This window comes from Oryx dammah, unplaced genomic scaffold (genome assembly GCF_014754425.2).
Source record: "Oryx dammah isolate SB20612 unplaced genomic scaffold, SCBI_Odam_1.1 HiC_scaffold_6, whole genome shotgun sequence".
Classification (NCBI taxonomy): Eukaryota; Metazoa; Chordata; class Mammalia; order Artiodactyla; family Bovidae; genus Oryx; species Oryx dammah.
Window position 1 is genome coordinate 43815448 of NW_024070190.1, and position 20885 is coordinate 43836332.

Below are 20885 nucleotides of genomic sequence, written 5' to 3' on the forward strand. Positions count from 1 at the left end.
TGTTTTCTATTTTATTACCTGTTCTATTATTATTTTCACATAGCCAGTAATTAATGCTCATTTTTAAAACAGAACTCTAAGTCTTATAGAAATATAAGCATTTGTATTATTTCCTTACTTCAAACATAAATATGCTTACTAAACAAAATTTTAAAATATAGATTTTAAAAATCAATACAATGTCATCATTTGCAATAACCATCACTGAAATTTTTGTAATTTCTTTTACATATTGTTTTTAAATGTCTCGTCATAGAAAATACAGAGAAGCAAAAAAAAATCATCTGTCCTTATCATACTAAGAAAAACACAACATTTTATATATCCTTTCTTTTTTCTACATGAATATTTTATATAATTTGCAACATAGCATATGCTTCCCTGGTGACTCAGCTGATAAATAATCTCCCTGCAATGCAGGAGACCTGGGTTCAATCCCTGGGTTGGGAAGACCCCCTGGAGAAGGGAATGGCTACCCACTCTAGGATTCTGGCCTGGAGAATTCTGTGGATTGTACAGTCCATGGGGTCGCAAAGAGTAGGACACAACTAAGTGACATTTACTTAATATGTAATTCTTCACCCCCAATAATACTGGCATGATAGAAATTTGTTTATAACTAAAATAATTCCCTAATCATGAAGCTGGCTCTTTTTATAGTGGCCTTCCTGTAGAAAGGTAAGAGCTAGTGTCCTTCAGACACTGGTTCAGACCCCACCATCACTAGGTTTTGCACCTTATGACTTTAATTTCTAAGCTCTAAGAACATCACTGTCATCGGCTTCAAAGATAAGAATACTACTACTTTCCTCAAACAGGTTTATAGATTGAAAAAGAAAGCCTGTAGCATACCTACCCAATGACTGATGCAAATAGACTCTCAGTAATAGTTAGCATTATTTTTCTTTCTACACACATCAGATTAAAATATATTTTACTTCAGTGGCAACTAGTGATAAATGTAACATCAGTTCTTTTTACCCAGCTTATTTTACAATCATATTTAATATTTTCATATTGCTTGCTCAGTAAAAATTCCCAAAGAGGGTACAGACATTTGCAAAGCAGATTTCACAAAACTCTTCTTGAAGAATTGTAACATCAGTGAATTCTATGTTCAGCCTACAAAAAAAGAGACTGTGGAGACAAGATATAGTACTAATTTTGATGTCTGAGTTCAGATATAGTCACATAATTTATAGTTGCATAAGAGGAAATTAGATACAGTTAGGAGTTAGATATAGTTATCATATAGAGTCTTTACAGTATGCTGGAACTGTCTGTCCTTAAACATATGGAATAGGATTGCTATTAATATTTTTGAGAAAGGTGTTTATTCAGAATCTGATTTATAAGAAATACACATACATATGCTTCACATACATATTATACAGAAAACATTGCTCCACTTTTACTGTCTTCAGAATTCTACTGGTAATAATCAAAGATGCTGAAAACAATATACAAACTAGAAGATAGAAAGTCTACTGAAACTAGTAAAACTTAGAAACCAATTTAAAAGAAAGTAATGGAAGAGAAAGATTTTCAAGAATCTAAAGGAAAACAGTTGTCACTGGCAGTAGAAGCATCAGGGGAGCATCCACACCCTGATCCCCAGGGGGAGTCAGCAGAGGTCAGGAGTGGACAAAAATGAGAATCCAAGTAAGGTTCTCATGATTATTCCATGTCTGGAAAAGCATGACGGTAAAATTCACAATTGAAAACATACAGAGACTAGAACATAGGGTTCTTGGGGACACCAGAACTCTCTTCACAGGAATTCACTTTGTCCTTTGTCATCAGTTTTTTCATTGGCAATAATAGAAAAGCATTTTGAGATCTCCATCTCTTTTAGGTTGGTGGGTCTAGAACTCTGGGTATGTCCATGAACCCAAGGGGCTGTAGAAGTACAATTAAAACAAAAACAGTGGCAGCATAGCCAGCCAGGCTGGGGTTTGGAGTGCAGAGGAAGCCTGGAGCCTATGTATCATCTCCTTACCCCACACCCATGATAAACCCCAACAGTTTGAAATCCAATAACCAGATTTTTTATACTTTTCTATTATACGTCTTCAAAAATAGTTAAAAACATGGTTGTTGAAAATTCAGAGCCTCTGAAGCCCATTTGCAGCCATGTGTTACCATTGTAAATTTCCACATTTTCTCTGTTGCAGCCCTGACCAGTGTAGAGATTCCATTACCTCCTATCTCAAAGGGGAGCCTGGAAAATTTGAAGCAAATGGAACCCATGCAGAAGTCACTCCAGAAGCAAAGACAAAATCTTACTTTCCAGAATCCCAAAATGATGTAGGGAAACAGAGTGCAAAGGAAACTCTGAAACCAAAAATACAAGGATCTGGTCGTGTTGATGAACCAGCATCATCACTAGCAGCGTATCAGAAGGCCCTAGAAGAAACCAGCAAGTTTGTAATAGAAGAGCCTAAACCCTGTGTGCCTGTCAGTATGAAAAAGATGAGGACTTCTCCTGCAGACGGCAAGCCAAGGCTTAACCTCCACGAAGAAGAGGGGTCCAATGGGTCTGAGCAGAAGGTACGTCATCTAGTCTTCTCCTATGCTGTCATTTAATCTCAAAGTCCTGACTCTTCAATTTTTTTGATTAATCTTGTAGCACTGGGCCCAATATTCTTTACTATTTCCAAATTACAAATATGTGATCAAAAATGGTAACACTAATGATGGGAGTAAAAAACGTACTGAGTAAAATGTGTGCTGTCATACCTTTGTTCATTAGGAATAAACATCTTTTTAACCATTTTTCAGAAGGGAAATTACAGGGATGTTAAGTAGTAAGTATCTTAAGATCCACTATTAATTCTGTCTGGGATTTAGATTTCCTGACTTGTCTTCATTCTTAAGGATGAAGGATAATTATCCTCTCCCTCACTGGTTCTTTTACACAATTTAAAGAGTTCCTAGCATGTGACCCAACTATGAGCTCTGTAAGTTCTGTTGCCTGAAAGGGTTTTTTAAAAATTGAAGGAACACAGTTCCCAAGAATAAAATGAGGTGGGTATACTACTGTTGATTGATGACATTTAGAAATGTATCATTAAAAGTATCATTTTAATAACTTTTATATCTACATTGATAATTATCTTAATCTTTGTTTTTAATAATTTAAAAACCTTACCATCACATAATTATTTGCTTGCTTTTAGTATTTATATGATTTCTTTATATTATTTATTTCTTTATTCTTTGAGGGTAAGCATTTTTAGACATTAAAAATTTTTAATTGAAATTATGATTCATAGATGGATATAAGAAAATTAATATCAGTTCTGTTTCCTACATTTTTGACTGCTTTTTGCTGTCTCGATTTTTGTGTCTTTTCCTGAACTATGCAGTAGACATAGATTGAGAGTTATACATCTTTGGAATAGTAGTACTTGACGTTTTCCATAAAACATCGAATTTACTTAAGATCTTCTACAGTGTTTTGGGTAGAAAAAAAATCTTCTGTAAAATAATGAACCCATGATAGAAAAATTTAGTAAACTCCTAATCACTTAGGAGCTAATTATCAGCTTATTAACTAATCATATCCTTTCCTTTTCCCTTCTGCAGGCTATTTTTTTGATTACTTTCCTGCTTGTTAGGAAGGAAAGTGAGAGGAAGTAAAATTCTCAGGCTTTTCTTTCATTTCCTTCCTGACAAGTGTTATTTTCAGTATTGATTTCTGCCTTTTGTTAACTTTCAGTATACTTAAGCAGTATGACTTCGGATGGAATGTTCCCTTTTAAAATGAGCCCACAAACTATAGTGAGGAGCTATAGGAGGGAGTTGCTACATAGTGATGTTTTAACGATGACAATGTATTCTGCACAAGCCCATTAGAAATTGATAGGAAAGTTCTGAAATAAAATGACAATATAAATGTAAGTAAATATTTCTGTGTGTGTACATGTGCCTACATATTGCCCACTGGGGAACCATTTTCATTTGAAAATGAAAGGCTTAACCCTGGATGGAAATGCAGCTGAGTTCATCAGTAATGGAAAAATAATCACTGTTAGAAAATGCTTTTGAGATTTCTTATAAGTGAGTTTGTGCCTTTAGTGTTGGTCACTGGTCCTACTCCAGGGCAAAAATTCTTCAGGAGTATAGCAATTCATAATGAAGTTAAAGCTTCCAGAAGATAAGAGTCTGACCTCTCAAGAAATCCGAAGATGTTCAGGATGTCTCTTCTGTGATTAGACCATTGTACAATAGCAACCAACTAGGTCATCGGATGTATGCTCTCAGAAAACAGCCCCCTTTTTGTCCCCTGAAAAATCAGGTCAAAAGTCCGGCTGCGGCTCTTACACGGATGACTGCCTGCTGTTACAAGGTAAAATTCTGCTACTTTCCACCGCTTTCCATGCAGCAACCATGGCAAGGAGTACTCAGAAAAATTCCATTCGGTCTCTGAGTTACCCTCTGTGCCACTGCCTAGAGAATTCTCTAAAAGGAATCCTGACCAAGACTGTACTACTATCTTCTTTCTACCCTTCAGCTTAATATTGGCAGAGACGCCACAGAGAAAAATGGAACAAATATTAGCCAAATGGCCACAGTTTCTTTATGTGAGGGGCTGGTCTCAGATGATTCTTGATAGGATTATGATATAATTGACATCTAGCTTTATCGTTAATGTTTGCATTAACATATGTTCTTCTGCTTTTAAATGTCTCAGTGAAAATCTTTCCCCAGCCTAAGACTCTGTGTCTGGATAATTCAGGTTTAACTTTCTCGTATGCCTCATCTAATCTATTAATCGCTGAATGCTCAGTAATGCTTTTGCAAGATGAATCTGTCTTACCTTTTTCTGCATTTTTTAGCCATTGTAAGGCCCCCCCTTCACAATATTTAGATCATTCTACGTGTCCAGAATGCATGGTTCTTTTCTTAAAAAAATTTTAAGTAATAAGCAATTTATCAGTCAGTATCTTTGCAAGGAGTGAGTAACTTAAAAACTATGTCCTTTTGACACCATATTATTCAATAGGGTATTTTGTTCAGATGAAAATTCCTACAAAGGTAAGATTGATATTACTGTAACATTTTAGAATATTTGGTAAGTTTACCTTTGGTGAAAATGGCCTACTTTATTATCTATTGTATTTGAATAACATTTCATTAATTTTTGCTAACACTAATGCCTCCTTTAACAGTTTTACATATTTTTTCCTATTTTTACCAATATTAGCTACAATTTCTATCTCTGAGACTATCACATTTAGCATAACTAGTACACTTAGAAAACAAATACTAAAATCATTTCCATTAACATTTAGAAATAAAATTACTCAGTATGTACTCCTGGACCATGACATTTAAGTAAAAACTGAAGATAATTTTCCCTTTGACTTATGACTCTATCACTTGGTAGGTTTTCCTTATTCCTATTCTTATCACCTAAAAATTAATATTGTATATAATTACCATATTCTTATCTGTAGTTATCTGTGAAATGTTTCTGTTTTAATTTCATATCATTTCTTTAAAATAAAACCTCAGGCTTTCACCTATTTTACATTCTTTCATTTGAATAAAGGAATAAACATCTATGAGTTCCAATTATGTATTAGGTGCAAATTATGCTGATATATTTGTATACCTTTTGCAATGTTCAAAATAGCTTCTGATAAAGTTGAATCTGACCAAAATATCATAAAAATCAGAAATACTATGCCTTTTTCTGTAGATCAAATCAAAGATGGCCTTAATTGTAAGGTTATACATTCATGTCAAATGTATAATACTTATTTTTAAACTAGTTTTAAATCTATACTGTTTCCCAAACTAATAATTAGTAGCATGTATGTAGTTTCTGATTCCAAAGTCTCCATAATTGTTATTTTTAAGAACTTACAATTTTACTATCTTGACCTTTACCTGCATATACATACTTATGTGTATATATAAATGCAATGCATATATAAATGCATAAATATACATATGCAGGTAAAGGTCAAAGTAATTAAATATATATATTTTATGTATACTTTATACTAATCAGTTCAGTTGCTCAGTCTTGTCTGACTCTTTGCGACCCCATGAACCGCAGCACGCCAGGCCTCCCTGTCCATCACCATCTCCCGGAGTTCACTCAGACTCACGTCCATCGAGTTCATGATGCCATCCAGCCATCTCATCCTCGGTCATCCCCTTCTCCTCCTGCCCCCAATCCCTCCCAGCATCAGAGTCTTTTCCAATGAGTCAACTCTTTGCATGAGGTGGCCAAAGTACTAATATTTATACACATATATACATATATATCGGAGAAGGCAATGGCAACCCACTCTGGTACTCTTGCCTGGAAAATCCCATGGACAGAGGAGCCTGGTAGGCTGCAGTCCATGGGGTCGCGAAGAGTCGGACACGACTGAGCGACTTCACTTTCACTTTACTTTCATGCATTGGAGAAGGACATGGCAACCCACTCCAGTGTTCTTGCCTGGAGAACCCCAGGGACGGGGGAGCCTGGTGGGCTACCATCTGTGGGGTCGCACAGAGTCGGACACGACTGAAGCGACTTAGCAGCAGTAGCAGCATACATATATATACAGAGTAATTTCATTTAGAATCCTACTCAAAATTTCCTTCCACTTAAATTTTTTTAAGATTTCCACAAATATACATCATGATTTTCCTTAGAGGGAGATCTAGCAAGTAAAAAAGTAATTCTTTCTTGATTTCCTTTCTCAGAATGTCTTTTATTTTAAATGTGATGGTAAAAATGATACTAAAAATGCATTTATCAGGACTTGAAAGGCAGTGAGAGTGATTCAAGCTCAGAGGAGGAACGGAGAGTCACTACCCGAGTTATTCGCCGACGTTTGATTATAAAGGTATCCCACAGCTAAATCAGTGTGGGGCAATGCTGTATTATTAGAACCTTCCTTGTGGTCTGGAAAATTCAGCATGCTTGGTAACTAAACGGTGCTATGTGTGTCTTTGCATATCTGAAAACTGATAAAAACAACCACTGAAAGGAAAAACCCACGTCGCATGGTAGTGAGCATTCTGTCTAGGCCTGTGTTTGACATGTGGCAGTTGTCATTTTATCTGAGAATTCTTGGCATTTGTATACTGCTTTCCTTGGAGAAGTGTTCTGTGTGTGAACAAAGATCCTATCTTGGTGAGAGAATAGTTCATATCAAATGAAATGTTCAACTGAAATCCCAGAGGCTCTTATGAAGTATGAGGTAAGATAAAGAAGAAAGAGAAGAACGAAAAGGCTCCCTTCTCAGTCTTACCAGTTTTTAAGTTAAAATCAGTTCTTCTTTATCAATCAGTGACTAAGAATTCGGTGTTATAGCCTGGCATCAATGTATGTGATACAATGTAAATCAAGCAAAACTTCCTGAAATAAGGCTTTTAACTTGACTGACATACAAAAACTCAGGCTGTATTTTTTTAAGTAGGGGAAGCAAGTCTTACTGCAAGTGAAAAATGTAATTCCACCCTGTTAGAGTATAACTGAACACTATGAATAAATCTTGATTTCCCCCACAAAGGCCTTCTGAAGTACTGACCTTGTTCATGGGAGATCCCACAGACTCCTCCTTGCAGTATGCTGTTTATCTTCATTACTATGTCTTTAGAGAGATCTTTCTTGATGTTAGAATAATTTAAGTGGAGAGAACTAGGAAGCCATTTTCAATACACACCTTGAATGTGGTCCAAATAACCTAATGCTCCTTGGTTGGCAGCTCTGAAGAGAAAGAAAGGAAAGGAAGTATCTATTGAAAACCATTTATCAAACTTTTCACCCATTTCCAAAATGTCGGGAGACCCAACAGAGAGGCAGGGACGTTTGCTTACATATCCCAAACTTCTCAATCCTGCTGCTTATAAATACTTTTCATGTAGATGAGATGAAAGAAGAGAACCAAATATGCAAAATCTGTTCTAGTCTAATTTTTCTAATAACTCTGGAAACATCAGAGAAGAAAATAAGTCCTTGTCTAAATCCTAAATTATCCACAAATCAACCTCGAGCTCAATAGGTGCCATCCCTTCTTTGAAAATTCCATGTAGGCAAGCCAAATTACTTATTGATATCTAGTATATTTGCAAGCATATGACCTGCTATCTATAAAGTCCTCATAATCTCATAAAGATACCTTCCACACATTTTCTGGGATTAAAGGGAAGAAATATTTAATTTGTTTTTTCAGAACATATTCTGAAATATTCTGCCATTATTCTGCTCAGGCTTTGCTAGTCCCATGATTACTGTCTTTAAGAAGTACTATTTTAAAGTAAAACATCTAGACAAAGCAAACCAGACACAATGGCTTTATGCTTAACATATGACATACTCACGTTGCATCAAATTCACCTTATTCACTTATAACAGCTGCCCAGTAGAGAAGTTGACTCCTCTACATATGACAGAAGGAAGTAGACATAATCCTGCATAAAAAGTGGGAGAAAATGTAGAGGAGTTATACTCTGGAAAATACTAAAACAAAACAATAGGAACATCAACCCCCTTCCTAAGTCAACGAGGGTTATTTTAGTCTCCTAAAATTCTAGACATGCACTTGCAAGTCAGCTTTTAGGTAATTTTGTTAGCATGAATTATTTCTATATTTAAGTGTAACATATAATTATATATATATATATATATACATATAAACATTTTTATTACGAGCTTAAGTTTAAAAGGCTGAAATACACTATGATGTTATAGGCTTCATAAAACACAGGAGACCGTGTGCTCTCCAAATCTTCACTTCTTGAAGTCAGTGTAATTTTAGGGAGGTTGAGTGGAATCATCAGAAGATAGATTTTATAAATGGGGAGGCCATTGTATAAATAATGGAATCACTTAAGCTTTGAGAAGTGTCTTTTATATGTGTCATAAAACTCAAAAGCTAAAGAATAACTATAATTATAATTGGAAGGTATAATAGGCATAACAAAAAATTTTTGTAAACTATATATATAGAAATCTTTCTGGTTACTTTTTTTCTGATCAGATTTTGGGGGCCCTTGAAAAAGAACACATTTCTTTTGCTTTTTCTCTTTATTCCATACACTCATACCTTTGTAATGTAAAGGAGCTTGAGACTGCAAGTACGACATGGTAAATGTCACAAGGGATCCATCTCTGTTTAAAAAAAAAAAAAAAGAAAACATAAAATGAGAATGTTAGGACCTAAAGGAGTAATTGAGACTAAAATTATTTCTTCTCCTAGATGATAAAACCAAGCATTAGAGAGGAATTGATTTACCCAAAATCACTCAGCTGGATGTTAAAAATTCTGGAACCAGAACCCAGTGCCCTCTAGTGAAGCACCTTCTACCTGCCTTTTCCACAATACTGTATTCTCTTCCAGGAGAAAATGAAAGGGAGTAACTTTTCCTAGATTAAATTAGGCACTTGGTCACTTAGACTTTTCCAGTAGTACAGAAAGAGAGAGCATTAGGCTATCTTTCTTGGAAACTGTTTGATGGGGCTGGAATGCTAGGAATTTGACCTACTTTATGGAGGCTGTCCAACTTTGGACTGAACCAGCTTATTTACACTGTTTGCCATAGTAATCCCCTTGGCACTTAGAATCTTAGAGCTGAAAACTATTTGAGAGTTGCTCCCCACTTCCAGAGCTAGCTTTCGCCAGGAAGTATCAATGGAAGCAGTAGATTCCATTACCTCAGGTCTAGGCCAATCTGTCTTTATAGCCATTCAAGCTGTATAATAAAGAGGATGAAAGCATAATTTTATGATTTTTCTCTTTAATTTCATATGTGAATTCATTTTCTAATTTTTAAATATTTTTCTTTAATATTCTCAAGTCCCTAATAAATGAATGAACTTAAACTCTCCCATTTGTTTAGGGATTTTTAAATTTTATAAGTATATTCATTTATTCATATCTAATATAATATCATGGTGGTTTCAAATGCTTGGAAGCAGTTTAAGTGTGGAAACTTAACCAGTGTCTATGGAAACTGACCAGTGTCTATGAGCTTGTTTATATTATTTGCTCAGCAAATTCTATGATTACAAAGGTAAAACCTTAATTCAAACCATTGTGAACTTCGATAAGATTCAAACAACTGAATTTTTACTATATAGTTCAACTATATTTTTATTTCTACTTTTGAGCAGTTTTACTGATTTTCAAAACAAGCATTTAAATGTATGTTTTCCCCTACCAAACAATTCAAAAGTACAAAGAAGTTCAACCTATCCATTCCACTTACCAGAGGTAACTTCAGATTGTTTTATATACCTATAACAGTATGTATGTGTACATAGAATATACATGTACATAGATCCCCAGGATGTGGGTTTCTAGGAATATAAAAATGGGTTATACATATTGCTTAGCAGTTTGCTAAGTTTATATATATATTTTTTTCTCATCCCGTCTTCTGAAATTATACATTAAAGCAAAATTCATACATTTCATGTTGTTATTCATTTTATGCAAGAAGAAGAGAAAAATAGAAATCCTAAAATGCAGTACTTCCAAAAGAAAGTACAGCTAGTCTTCATAAAGGGGGCTACCAGGAATGATACTGTCACACCATATGCGCTCTAATTTTCCTCAGAAATAAGCAAGGAAAAAGTAGGTGGAGATATTGCCAAAAATAATGCCATTACCAAAAGTAGCATGGAAATTTTATTTACTTAAAAGTACAAATATTTTCAAGAACTTCAGAGAGCCTCTAATTTACCTGAAGAATGAAAGATGAAATAAAAATTTTACATGTATTTTGTGACACCTTACTAACTTTCCAGTCTATCTAATCAACTACTATCTAATCCATTCCCCAAATCTAGTGAGTTTTGCAAAAATCATGCAACTCATTTTGACCTTATGAAGGCACTAGTTGGCCATATTTAGTGCCCATTTAAGATTAAGATAAGTTTCTTTACCTTTAATTATACATAAATAGTATGAATTTTCAGTAGGAAACAATGCCTGCGTACCACAGCAGATCTCAACAACCTATACTGCCTGTTATTTATAAACAAGACTTTGCTTTTTTCTAAGGCTATTAATATAAATCAATATACTTAAACATATTTACTGTGCTTATAAATATACCTACTAGAAATGTCTTTCAGAGACTGTCTGAAAATTGGCATCTTTCCCCACTGAAGAGTCAATTTTGTAACCATCTCTAATAGACGGCAATTTTAATGGATTTTCCTAGGATCCTGGAATTGTCTTAACACTCGAGGACCTGGACATGTCCAATAGTTACCTCAAACATATCTCACTTACTCATGTTTATAGTGAAATCTTTCATGACCTTTTTTGAGTTTTCTGGTGCCTCTAAGCCTTTACTTGTAAAATAATGTTTTTTCCTAAATATATAAAACCAACCATGTTGTTGTTCAGGTGCTAAGTTGTGCCTGACTCTTTGCAACCCATGATGGACTGTAGTACGCCAGACTTCTCTGTTAATGCCTCTCCCGCAGTTAGCTCAAATTCATGTCCATTGAGTCAATGATGCTATCTAACTATCTCTACCGCTCCCTTCTTTTGCCTTCAGTCTTTCCCAGCATCAGTCTTTGCCAGTGAGTCGGCTCTTCGCATCAGCTGGCCAAAGTATTGAAGCTTCAGCTTCAGCATCAGTCCTTCCAGTGACTATTCAGGGCTGATTTCCTTTAGGATTGACTGGTTTGATCTCCTTGCAGTCCAAGGGACTCTCAAGAGTCTTTCTCCAACACCACAATTCAAAAGCATCAATTCTTTGGCACTCATAAAGTTGGATCTTCTTTATGGTCCAGCAATCACATCCCTACATGACTACTGGAAAAACGTAGCTTTGACCTTTGTCAGCAAAGTGATTGTCTCTGCCTTTTAATATGCAGTGTCATTTGATGGGTTTGATCTCTGGGTTGGGAAGATACCCTAGAAAAGGGAATACCTAACCATTCCAGTTTTCTTGCCTGGAGAACTTCATGGACAGAAGAGCCTGGTAGGGTACAGTCCATGGGGTCACAAAAGTCAGATACAACCAGGCAGCTAACACTAGATTTGTCATAGATTTCCTTGCAAGGAGCAAATGTCTTTTAATTTCATGACTGCAGTCACCATCTGCAGTGATTTGGGAGCCCAAGAAAGTAAAATCTGTCACTGCTTCCACTTTTCCCCCTTCTGTTTGACATGAAGTAATGGTATGATCAGATGCCATGATCTTAGTTTTTTCAACATTGAGTTTAAAGCCAGCTTTTTCACTCTCCTCTTTCACCCTCATCAAGAGTCTCTTTAGTTTCTTTTCGTTTTCTGCCATTAGAGTGGTATCATCTACATACCTGAGGTTGTTGATATTTCTCCCAGCAATGTTGATTCCGGGAGAAAACAGCTAGCCTGTGCTTCATTCAGCCCAGCGTTTCACATGATGTACTTCGCATAAAAGTTAAATAAGCAGGGTGACAGTATGCAGCCTTGTTATATTCCTTTCCAAATTTTGAACCAGTCTGTTGTTCTATGTCTGGTTCTTAACTGTTGCTTCTTGACCTGCGTACAGGTTTCTCAGGAGACAGGTAAGGTGGTGTGGTATTCCCATCTCTTAAGAATTTTCTACAGTTTGTTGTGATCCACACAGTCAAAGGCTGTTGCGTAGTCAGTGAAGCAAAAGTAGATGTTTTCCTGGAACTCCCTTGCTTTCTCCATGATCCAGTGAATGTTGACAATTTGATCTCTGGTTTCCCTGCCTCTTTGAAACCCAGCTTGGACAGCTGGAAGTTCTCAGTTCACATATGCTGAAGGATTTTGAGCATAACCTTGCTAGCATGTGAAATGAGCTCAACTATACAGTCTTTGAACATTCTTTGGCATTGCCCTTCTTTGGAATTGGAATGAAAACTGACCTTTTCCAGTCCTGTGGTCACTGCTGAGGTTTCCAAATTTGTAATATATTGAGTGCAGCATTTTTATAGCATCATCTTTTAGGATTTGAAATAGCTCAGTTGGAATTCCATCACCTCCACTAGCTTTGTTCATAGTAATGCTTCCTAAGGCCCACTTGACTTCACACTCTGGGATGTCTGGCTCTAGGTGAGTGACCACAGCATCATGGTTATCCAGGTCATTAAGACTTTTGTATGTACAGTTCTTCTGTGTATTCTTCTTAATCTCTTCTGCTCCTGTTAGGTCCTTGCCATTTCTGTCCTTTATCATGCCTATCTTTGCATAAAATGTCCCCTTGATCTCTCCAATTTTCTTTAAGAGATTTCTGGTCTTTCCCATCCTATTGTTTGTCTCTATTTTTTGCATTGTTTATTTAAGAACTCTTTCTTATCTGTCCTTGCTATTCTCTGCAACACTGCATTCAGTTGGGTATCTCTCTCCTTTTCTCCCTTGCCTTTTGTTTTTCTTCTTTCCTCAACTATTTGTAGTTTCCTCAGACAACTACTTTGCTTTCTTGCATTTCTTTTTCTTTGGGATGGTTTTGGTCACTGCCTCCTATATAACATTACAAACCTCTGTCCATAGTTCTTCAGACACTCTACCAGATCTAATCTCTTGAATCTAGTTGTCACTGCTACTGTATAATCATAAGGGGTTAGATTTAGGTCTTACCTGAATGGCCTAGTGGTTTTCCCTACTTTCTCCAAATTAAGCCTGAATTTTGCAATAAGTAGCTCATGATCTGAGCCACAGTCAGCTCCAGGTCTTGTTTTTACTGACTGTATAGTGCTTCTCTGTCTTTGGCTATGAAGAATATAATTAATCTGATTTTGGTGCTGACCATCTGGCAATATTCATAGGTAGACTCATCTCTTGGTTCGTTGGAAAAGGATATTTGCTTTGACCAGTGTGTTCTGGCCTTTGCCCTGCTTCATTCTGTACCCCGAGGCCAGACGTGCCTGTTATTCCAAGTATCTCTTGACCAACCACGCAAAACATAAATAATATTCCTTAAGAACTTGTTACAGATTTTAGTGCTTCAGGCAGGACACCTCTACATATTTTTCTATTTCCTTCCCTCTCTTAACTGTGCTGAATGAAATTAGTCATAAACAAGGTTCAAGATGAACTAAACAAGCATGAACAACAAGAAACATCTTGTTTTATTTTCATCCCATCTCTGTACTCCAGTGAGGTAAAATGAGTCAAATGTCCTATGCATGACCTATGAACCCACAATCTATAAGAAAAAAAGTCATTTCGTAAAAGAAAAAGAAAACGAAAACAGAATTTTGTTAGCGAAAGGTAGATTTCAGTTAGTCTTTGTTATTTTAAACCAGAACTTCCTTTCTATGGGCTGTAATAAAAGCAATCATAGAATTTCTCACCATCAGCAGACACTGGCAAAATTCTCAGAACTACCACCTTTCCCATGACAGTAACATTAAAAGAATTAGAATCCTGACTCTCCCAGAAACTCAGCTGTCTTCATCAAGATTTGTCATTTTTCCTTTAAAAAAAAAGAAAAGAAAAAAGTACAGGGTACAATAACTATAGTACATAGTACTATTGCATTGCCCAAGTCACCTCTTCAACAAGAAGTTTTTACTACAATTCAGCAGGTCTCTAAAGTGGGTCTGCACTTAAGAGTTTTGGGGAACAAGAACAAACACCTTAAGTGAGACTGACCTAACGTTGACACCAGTGAAGAAGGTAATGTGTTATAAATACAATCCCATTTTTGCTCTCTGAGTGGTTTTTCTTATCATATAATCATAAAGCTAATAGGTATTAAGGAACCATCTAAATCTACTGAGCTATTAGCAGGAAAATATGAGGCTACCTTGGCAAGTTAAGAATTTATTCCCTTTTTTAAACTCACCAGAGGAAGAACCTTAACAATTTCTTCTAAATCAGACAGCAGTCACTACCTGAAAGATACCATCATACATTCCTTAAGTAATTAATCAGTCATCACAGAGGGTTCCTTCACTTGAAGATGATATTCTGAAACTATGTACTTCACCAGACTTAGTTATTAGCATATACAACTTATGAAAGGCTAAGTCTAGAAAAAATTAACATTTTCTCTATACTCTCAACTTTTCTCACAGTACTTGAAAAAAATGTACATATTACCCTCAGTAAAGGAATTTTAAAATTAAACAAAGAGTGATTAATATAATACCCCAACTAAGGTGCTACCTCAATTCAAATTAGATACAAGGCAACCCACCAAAATGAGAGACTTGGTAGAACTAGTGAAGAAACATTTATTCAAAGTGAAATAATCTAATTAGAGCTCTAATCATTAGCTAAATCTTTTTTCAACAAATAAAACCTTTTTGTTTGTCTATTGATGTATAACTGCATTCTATAATTACATATTTTCAAATTCTTCCATCTTGGAGTTTGTTGCTAACCATCATTCTTATATGTATTTGAGGTTTAATGCTTTGAACGTTGTTGACTGCTAAATAATTCCATGGAGTCAGTCTTCTCCCCTTTCCCCAGAATAGCAAGTGGAGTTTTATACCTTCTTTTTCTAAAATTCCACAGAGCATGTGTGTGGTGTATGGAGTGGTGTGGAGATCTATGCATCTAGTTTATTGCTAATCTTTATGCCACATCCTTTAGGGAGAGGAAGCAAAAACCATTCCTGGTGAATCTGTCACAGAAGAACAGTTTACTGATGAAGAAGGCAACCTCATCACCAGAAAAGTAATCACCAATGGGATTTCATGCTTCTCTTGGGTTTAGATTTTCTATTTGTTTGCTATAGTGTCAGCTCTTGAAACAGAAAAGAGAAAAAGCTCTCCTTTTCACTATTGCTTCCTATACAGATCACTCGGAAAGTACTAAGACGAATTGTTATCCCACAAGAGAGAAAACATGATGACGTGGTAATGGAGAGGGACTGTCAAAAAGAAAGTAGAGGATAAAAGCTTTGTGAACGCTTTAGAATATGCTGCTAACAGCCTGGCATCTGCAGTGTGGCAGCTTGAAGCATTTGCTGCTTTTGACATCTTGTGTATTTGATCAGGGTCAAAGAAAAAGACTTTCCTTCCTAACATTCTTTAACACCATATACTTTTACTATCTTTAGAGTTTTCACAGAGATCATTTCATTTATGGAGGATGGAATGTGCCAGTTCAAGCATGGGAGAGAAAATTTAAAAACCCTCCACCACAACCAAATCCCTCGGCCATCCCCCACCCTAGCCATCCTGGCCCAGTAGTTTACCTGCAGCCCAGTGCCTGCCTAGGACCCGGAGAGAGAGCACTTGTTTCCAGCAGATGCATAAGGTTTAATTAAAAGTCAGAATGATAAAAGCTTGTCATAAAATCCTTACATTGAATCTAAACAGTTTCTCTTTCCAGTATTTCTACAGGGGAATACAAATCCCCTTCTCCCCCATCTTAACCTGAAGAGGATTTTCCTCTCTGGGTTAACAACAGCCCATCTCCCGTGTACCAGTTAAAGAACCAAAGTCATCACCGGGCAGCGTAACTCAGCAAATGAATCTCTAACTCCCAGAGAAAACATCTCTGGTTATTTTTCATTTCTTTCCTTTCTCAGACCTTACCCTTTTCATAAAAAAAAAAAAGAAACTTCAATACCTGTGTTTACTTAAGAAAAAACTAAACTGAAAATTTCTGAGAAGGAGTAATTCAGAAAATTGGAAGGACTACTGTGTTTTCTGTTTTAAGTAGGTTAAAAGCTGAGCATTTGTGCAACCACTTTGCTCACAGAGAAGTGTGTCCTTGATGCTCAGTGAAGAGAGGTCTTGTTTTATGGAAAAAGGATGGCTACTTTGTCAGGAGTAAGAGGAAGGGTGTGGTAATTTCACAAATTAAAAAGGAAAAAGTGTCTCTCAGCCCGACAGCACTTCCACGGTGTTTAGTTCATGATTAGTGCTTCACTGAGAAATTTCCGTCTCATTACAATAGATTACTTAACATTCTGCTGACTTTAAAAGGCATAAATTATAACTTACTAATATTTTTTACAACTGGGGTTTGAGTGCCTTGAGAGCTTTAGTGATTTCTTCTAGCTTCACAGGAAATGGACAGGCTGTTTGAATGATCACTAATAGAATGAATGATTGTGAAGTATAGTAACATGGTATTCATTCTGATGGTGCTCTCCAGCTTGCCTTGATGCTGCTGAGCTGTGTGGTTAAGGTAAATAGATGGTATTTTTGGACATGAAGTGACAAAGTGCTTTAAACTGTGTCTCACTTACCCTAATCTAGCCTCAAGGAACCAGAACAGAACCTGATTTTTAATGAAAACTCTTTCACCACGAAATCTTAATGTGTACATTCCTTTCAAAACAGGGAGAAGGTTATAAAGTGAAGACGAAGAAAGAAATCCGTCAAGTGGAAAAGAAGAGCCACTCATAATAGTAAACAGTCAACCAAGGTGGTAAGTGTGCTCAAATCAACAACAGGAGCACATCTAATTTCACCAAATAAGTGATCCATACCTCCTCCACCCTTCCACTCTTTTTCACGGAATTACAGCTTTGAATATCCAGTATGAAGTTGCAGTCATTTTTATGTTTGTGTATACAAACACTGTTGTTGTTGTTAGCTGCTAAGCTGTGTCTGACTTTTGTGACCCCGTGAACTAGCCTGCCAGGCTCCTCTGTTCATGGGATTTCCCCAGGCAAGAACACTGGAGTGGGTTGCCATTTCCTTCTCCCAGGGATCTTCTGACCCAAGGATCGAACCCAGGCATTGTCTCCTGCATTGGCAGGCAGATTCTTTACCACTGAGCCACCAGGGGAACCCAGACACACACGCACGCGCACACACACACACACACACTAAAGCTATGGCCTCCAGCTCACAGTCCATAAACTTTCTCTTCACAGATTAGTCAGGAATTTAAATGTAAATGATGTTTTCAGAAGCAAATGTAAATATTGATCAGTGAGTCTCCTCAAAGAGTGAAGGCTGTGTTTAAGAAGCAGTAGCATTATTCATTCTAACAGGAAGGTTATTCGGCAACAAATAGCTCATATAAATGTACTTGGAAAGTTGTATTGATTCAGTTTCCCACCATTTTTGCAGAACAGCATCTAAGAGTATAATTTTGGTTGGAATATATTGGTTGCCAAGTTAAATGGAGTGACCGAAATCTCTATATACTACTTAATATATTTTGTATAAACAAAGCAAATTAAATAGGAGGCTAATGGGACGACTGTGTTTTGTAAGTTAAAATGTTTAGTGAGCTTTGTTTAAAGTTGTCTGAATTTTTCTTCAGAAGAAGGGTGTTTTCCTTTAACATTGTTTTCTGAACTTTACTTTGTGCTAGTTCTTCCTACGGAACCACAATTAGAAAGGCCATATGGAGTGAAAAAGCAGATAGAGCTTTGAAAAGCTCTTTGTAAGTCTGTGAGACAAAGCTGGATGAGTTCTTAGGGCTGTTCACCAAGAGTTTTGTTAGCCCCCAGAAACAAAGAGCAAAGGGATCCCAGTTTCCACTTCCATTCATCTGCTGTTCCCCACTTACCAGAATCCTGGTATTTGGAGTGTTGCCATAAGGAACTGAGAAATCAGAGTCTCGTTGCCCCAAATTTTGTATGTGAGGTGACTGTAACTAAGACCCAAAGAAATTCTTAATCCCTCCACCTCCAAAAAAACTCTTATTATTTGCCTGTTTGTTCACTTAAGGATTGATTTCACTTTCTCTCCATGAGGCTTTCTGCCTAAGGCACTGGGGAATCACTGGTAAACACCACCAGGGAGGTACTGGCCCTCACTGACCTTACGTTTAGAGATTTAATGGTAGTTAGTCATTTCAGTATTTAAGGCTTTGAGAAAACTCCTAGGAACTACAGAGAGCTCTGGAAAGAACAATGTTTGCTATACACACTCGTCCAGTGTTCCAGGTGTAGCCTTCACTTGATTCTCACAGTCAGTCCTCTTGGATTGGCAGCTTTATCATCCCCATTGAACAGGCTCAGAATTGCCCAAGGTCACCTAAATAAAAAGTGGCAGAAATAGGATACAAACCCTAACAAGGCAGCTCTGGAGCCCACACTCTTAACCCTGTTAACCAGATATCTGACCTGGTCTGAGGTGACAGGGAAGATTTTCTTTGAGAAAATGATGCTTGAGCTGTTTTAAAGGGTGAATAGGACTCAGTTGGGTAAAGAGGAAGAAACTGGATGGTGTTTGGGGTAGCCTTCCAGGCATAGGCTACAGCATTTTGCAAAGGCCAGAAGGAGAAAGAAACAAGAAGGGAGAACAGGTCAGTGCAGCTGTTAGAAGGTTTTGGCATTGAGTCTGGAGAGGTAGGAAAGATTCAGGTCTCATAAGCCCCTTTCCACTAAAAGTCTAGGTTTTGCATCACTTACTCTAGCTGCAAGACACAGAATGAAGGGAGGTGGCAATAATAGATGAGCAGATAATCTGTTAAACTACTGAAGATGCTGGCTTGGGCAGTAAGGATTGTAAGAGGATGTGACAGTAAGGCTAAATCAAGAGATAGTGACATGAATTGCTTTTTGTCAAATGATAAGGGTGAGGGATGAGAAAATTAAGGATAACATCAGTGAGGCAATATCTAGAATGAACCCACCCCTTATTCATGTCTTACAGCTGAACCTAGTAAAAGACATATATATTTTTTTTAATTGAGGTGTGGCTGATTTACAATATTAGTTTCAGATGCATAACAAAGTGATCCAAAATTTTTATAGATTATACTCCATTTAAAGTTTTTGTAAAATACTGGCTATATTTCACTGTGCTGCACAATATATGTCTTTGTAGCTAATTTATTTTACACACATTAGTCTGTACCTCTTAATCTCCTACCCTTGTCTTGTCCCTTCTGCCTTGCCTCTCCCCACTCGTCACTAGTGGTTTGTTCTCTATATCTGTGAGTCTATATTTTGCTATATTCTGTTATTACTTATATGTGGACTAAAAAATAAATAAATCATAATATTCTCCAGGTCCATCTATGTTGTTGTAAATGGCAAAATTTGACTTTTTAAACATTCCATTCCATATATATATACACCACATTTTCCTTATTCACTATTTTGACCCACTTATTTTGCTATTGTTTCTGTTGCCTTAGGAGACATATCCAAAAAAACTATGGCTACAGTTTATGTCGAAAAGTATTCTGTGTTTTCTTCCAGGACTTCTGTGGTTTCCAGTATTATTTTTAGGTCTTTAATCTATTCTTAGTGTTATAGTTTTCTTTTTGTATGTTGTGACAAAATGTTCTATTCTTATTCTTTTACATGTGGCTGTCCAATTTTCCCAGCATCACTTATTGAAGAGACTGTCTTTTCTCCATTGTATATTCTTGCCTGCTTTGCCATAGATTAATTGACCATAAACGTGTGGGTTTATTTTGGGGCTGTCTAGTCTGTTCTATTGATCTGTGTGTCTGTTTTTGTGCTAGTAGCATACTGTGTTAATTACTATAGCTTTGTAATATAGTCTGAAGTCAAGGAGCATCGTACCTCTAGCTCTGTTCTTCTTTCTCAAGATTTCTTTGGCTAATTAAAAAGAATGCAATAATGCCATTTGTAGCAACATCAGTTCAGTTCAGTTCAGTTGCTCAGTCATGTCCAACTCTTTGCAATCCCATGAATCGCAGCACGCCAGGCCTCCTTGTCCATCACCAACTCCTGGAGTTTACCCAAACTCAGATCCATCGAGTCAGTGATGTCATCTAACCATCTCATCCTCTGTCGTCCCCTTCTCCTCCTGCCCCCAATCCCTCCCAGCATCAGGGTATTTTCTAATGAGTCAACTCTTTGCATGAGGTCGCCAGAGTATTGGAGTTTCAGCTTCAGCATCAGTCCTTCCAATGAACACCCAGGACTAGTCTCCTTTAGGATGGACTGGTTCAATCTCCTTGCAGTCCAAGGGACTCTCAAGAGTCTTCTCCAACACCACAGTTCAAAAGCATCAATTCTTCAGCACTCAACTTTCTTCACAATCCAACTCTCACATCCATACA

The 20885-nt window shown here is 36.8% G+C and overlaps 1 protein-coding gene across 3 annotated transcripts in view; it reads left to right on the forward strand.

The window, feature by feature from the left end:
* ANK3 (ankyrin 3) overlaps positions 1-20885 on the forward strand; it is a 372120-nt gene that overhangs the window by 335589 nt on the left and 15646 nt on the right. For 2 of the 3 annotated variants that reach the window (XM_040242313.1, XM_040242314.1), the window contains 6 exons: positions 2175-2550; positions 4301-4351; positions 6768-6854; positions 15525-15608; positions 15731-15790; positions 17228-17315. In XM_040242313.1, coding sequence (XP_040098247.1) covers positions 2175-2550; positions 4301-4351; positions 6768-6854; positions 15525-15608; positions 15731-15790; positions 17228-17293 — 724 coding nt within the window. In that variant the 3' untranslated portion in view covers positions 17294-17315. The remainder of the gene's footprint in view (positions 1-2174; positions 2551-4300; positions 4352-6767; positions 6855-15524; positions 15609-15730; positions 15791-17227; positions 17316-20885) is intronic. The other variant, XM_040242315.1, reaches the window with a different exon arrangement.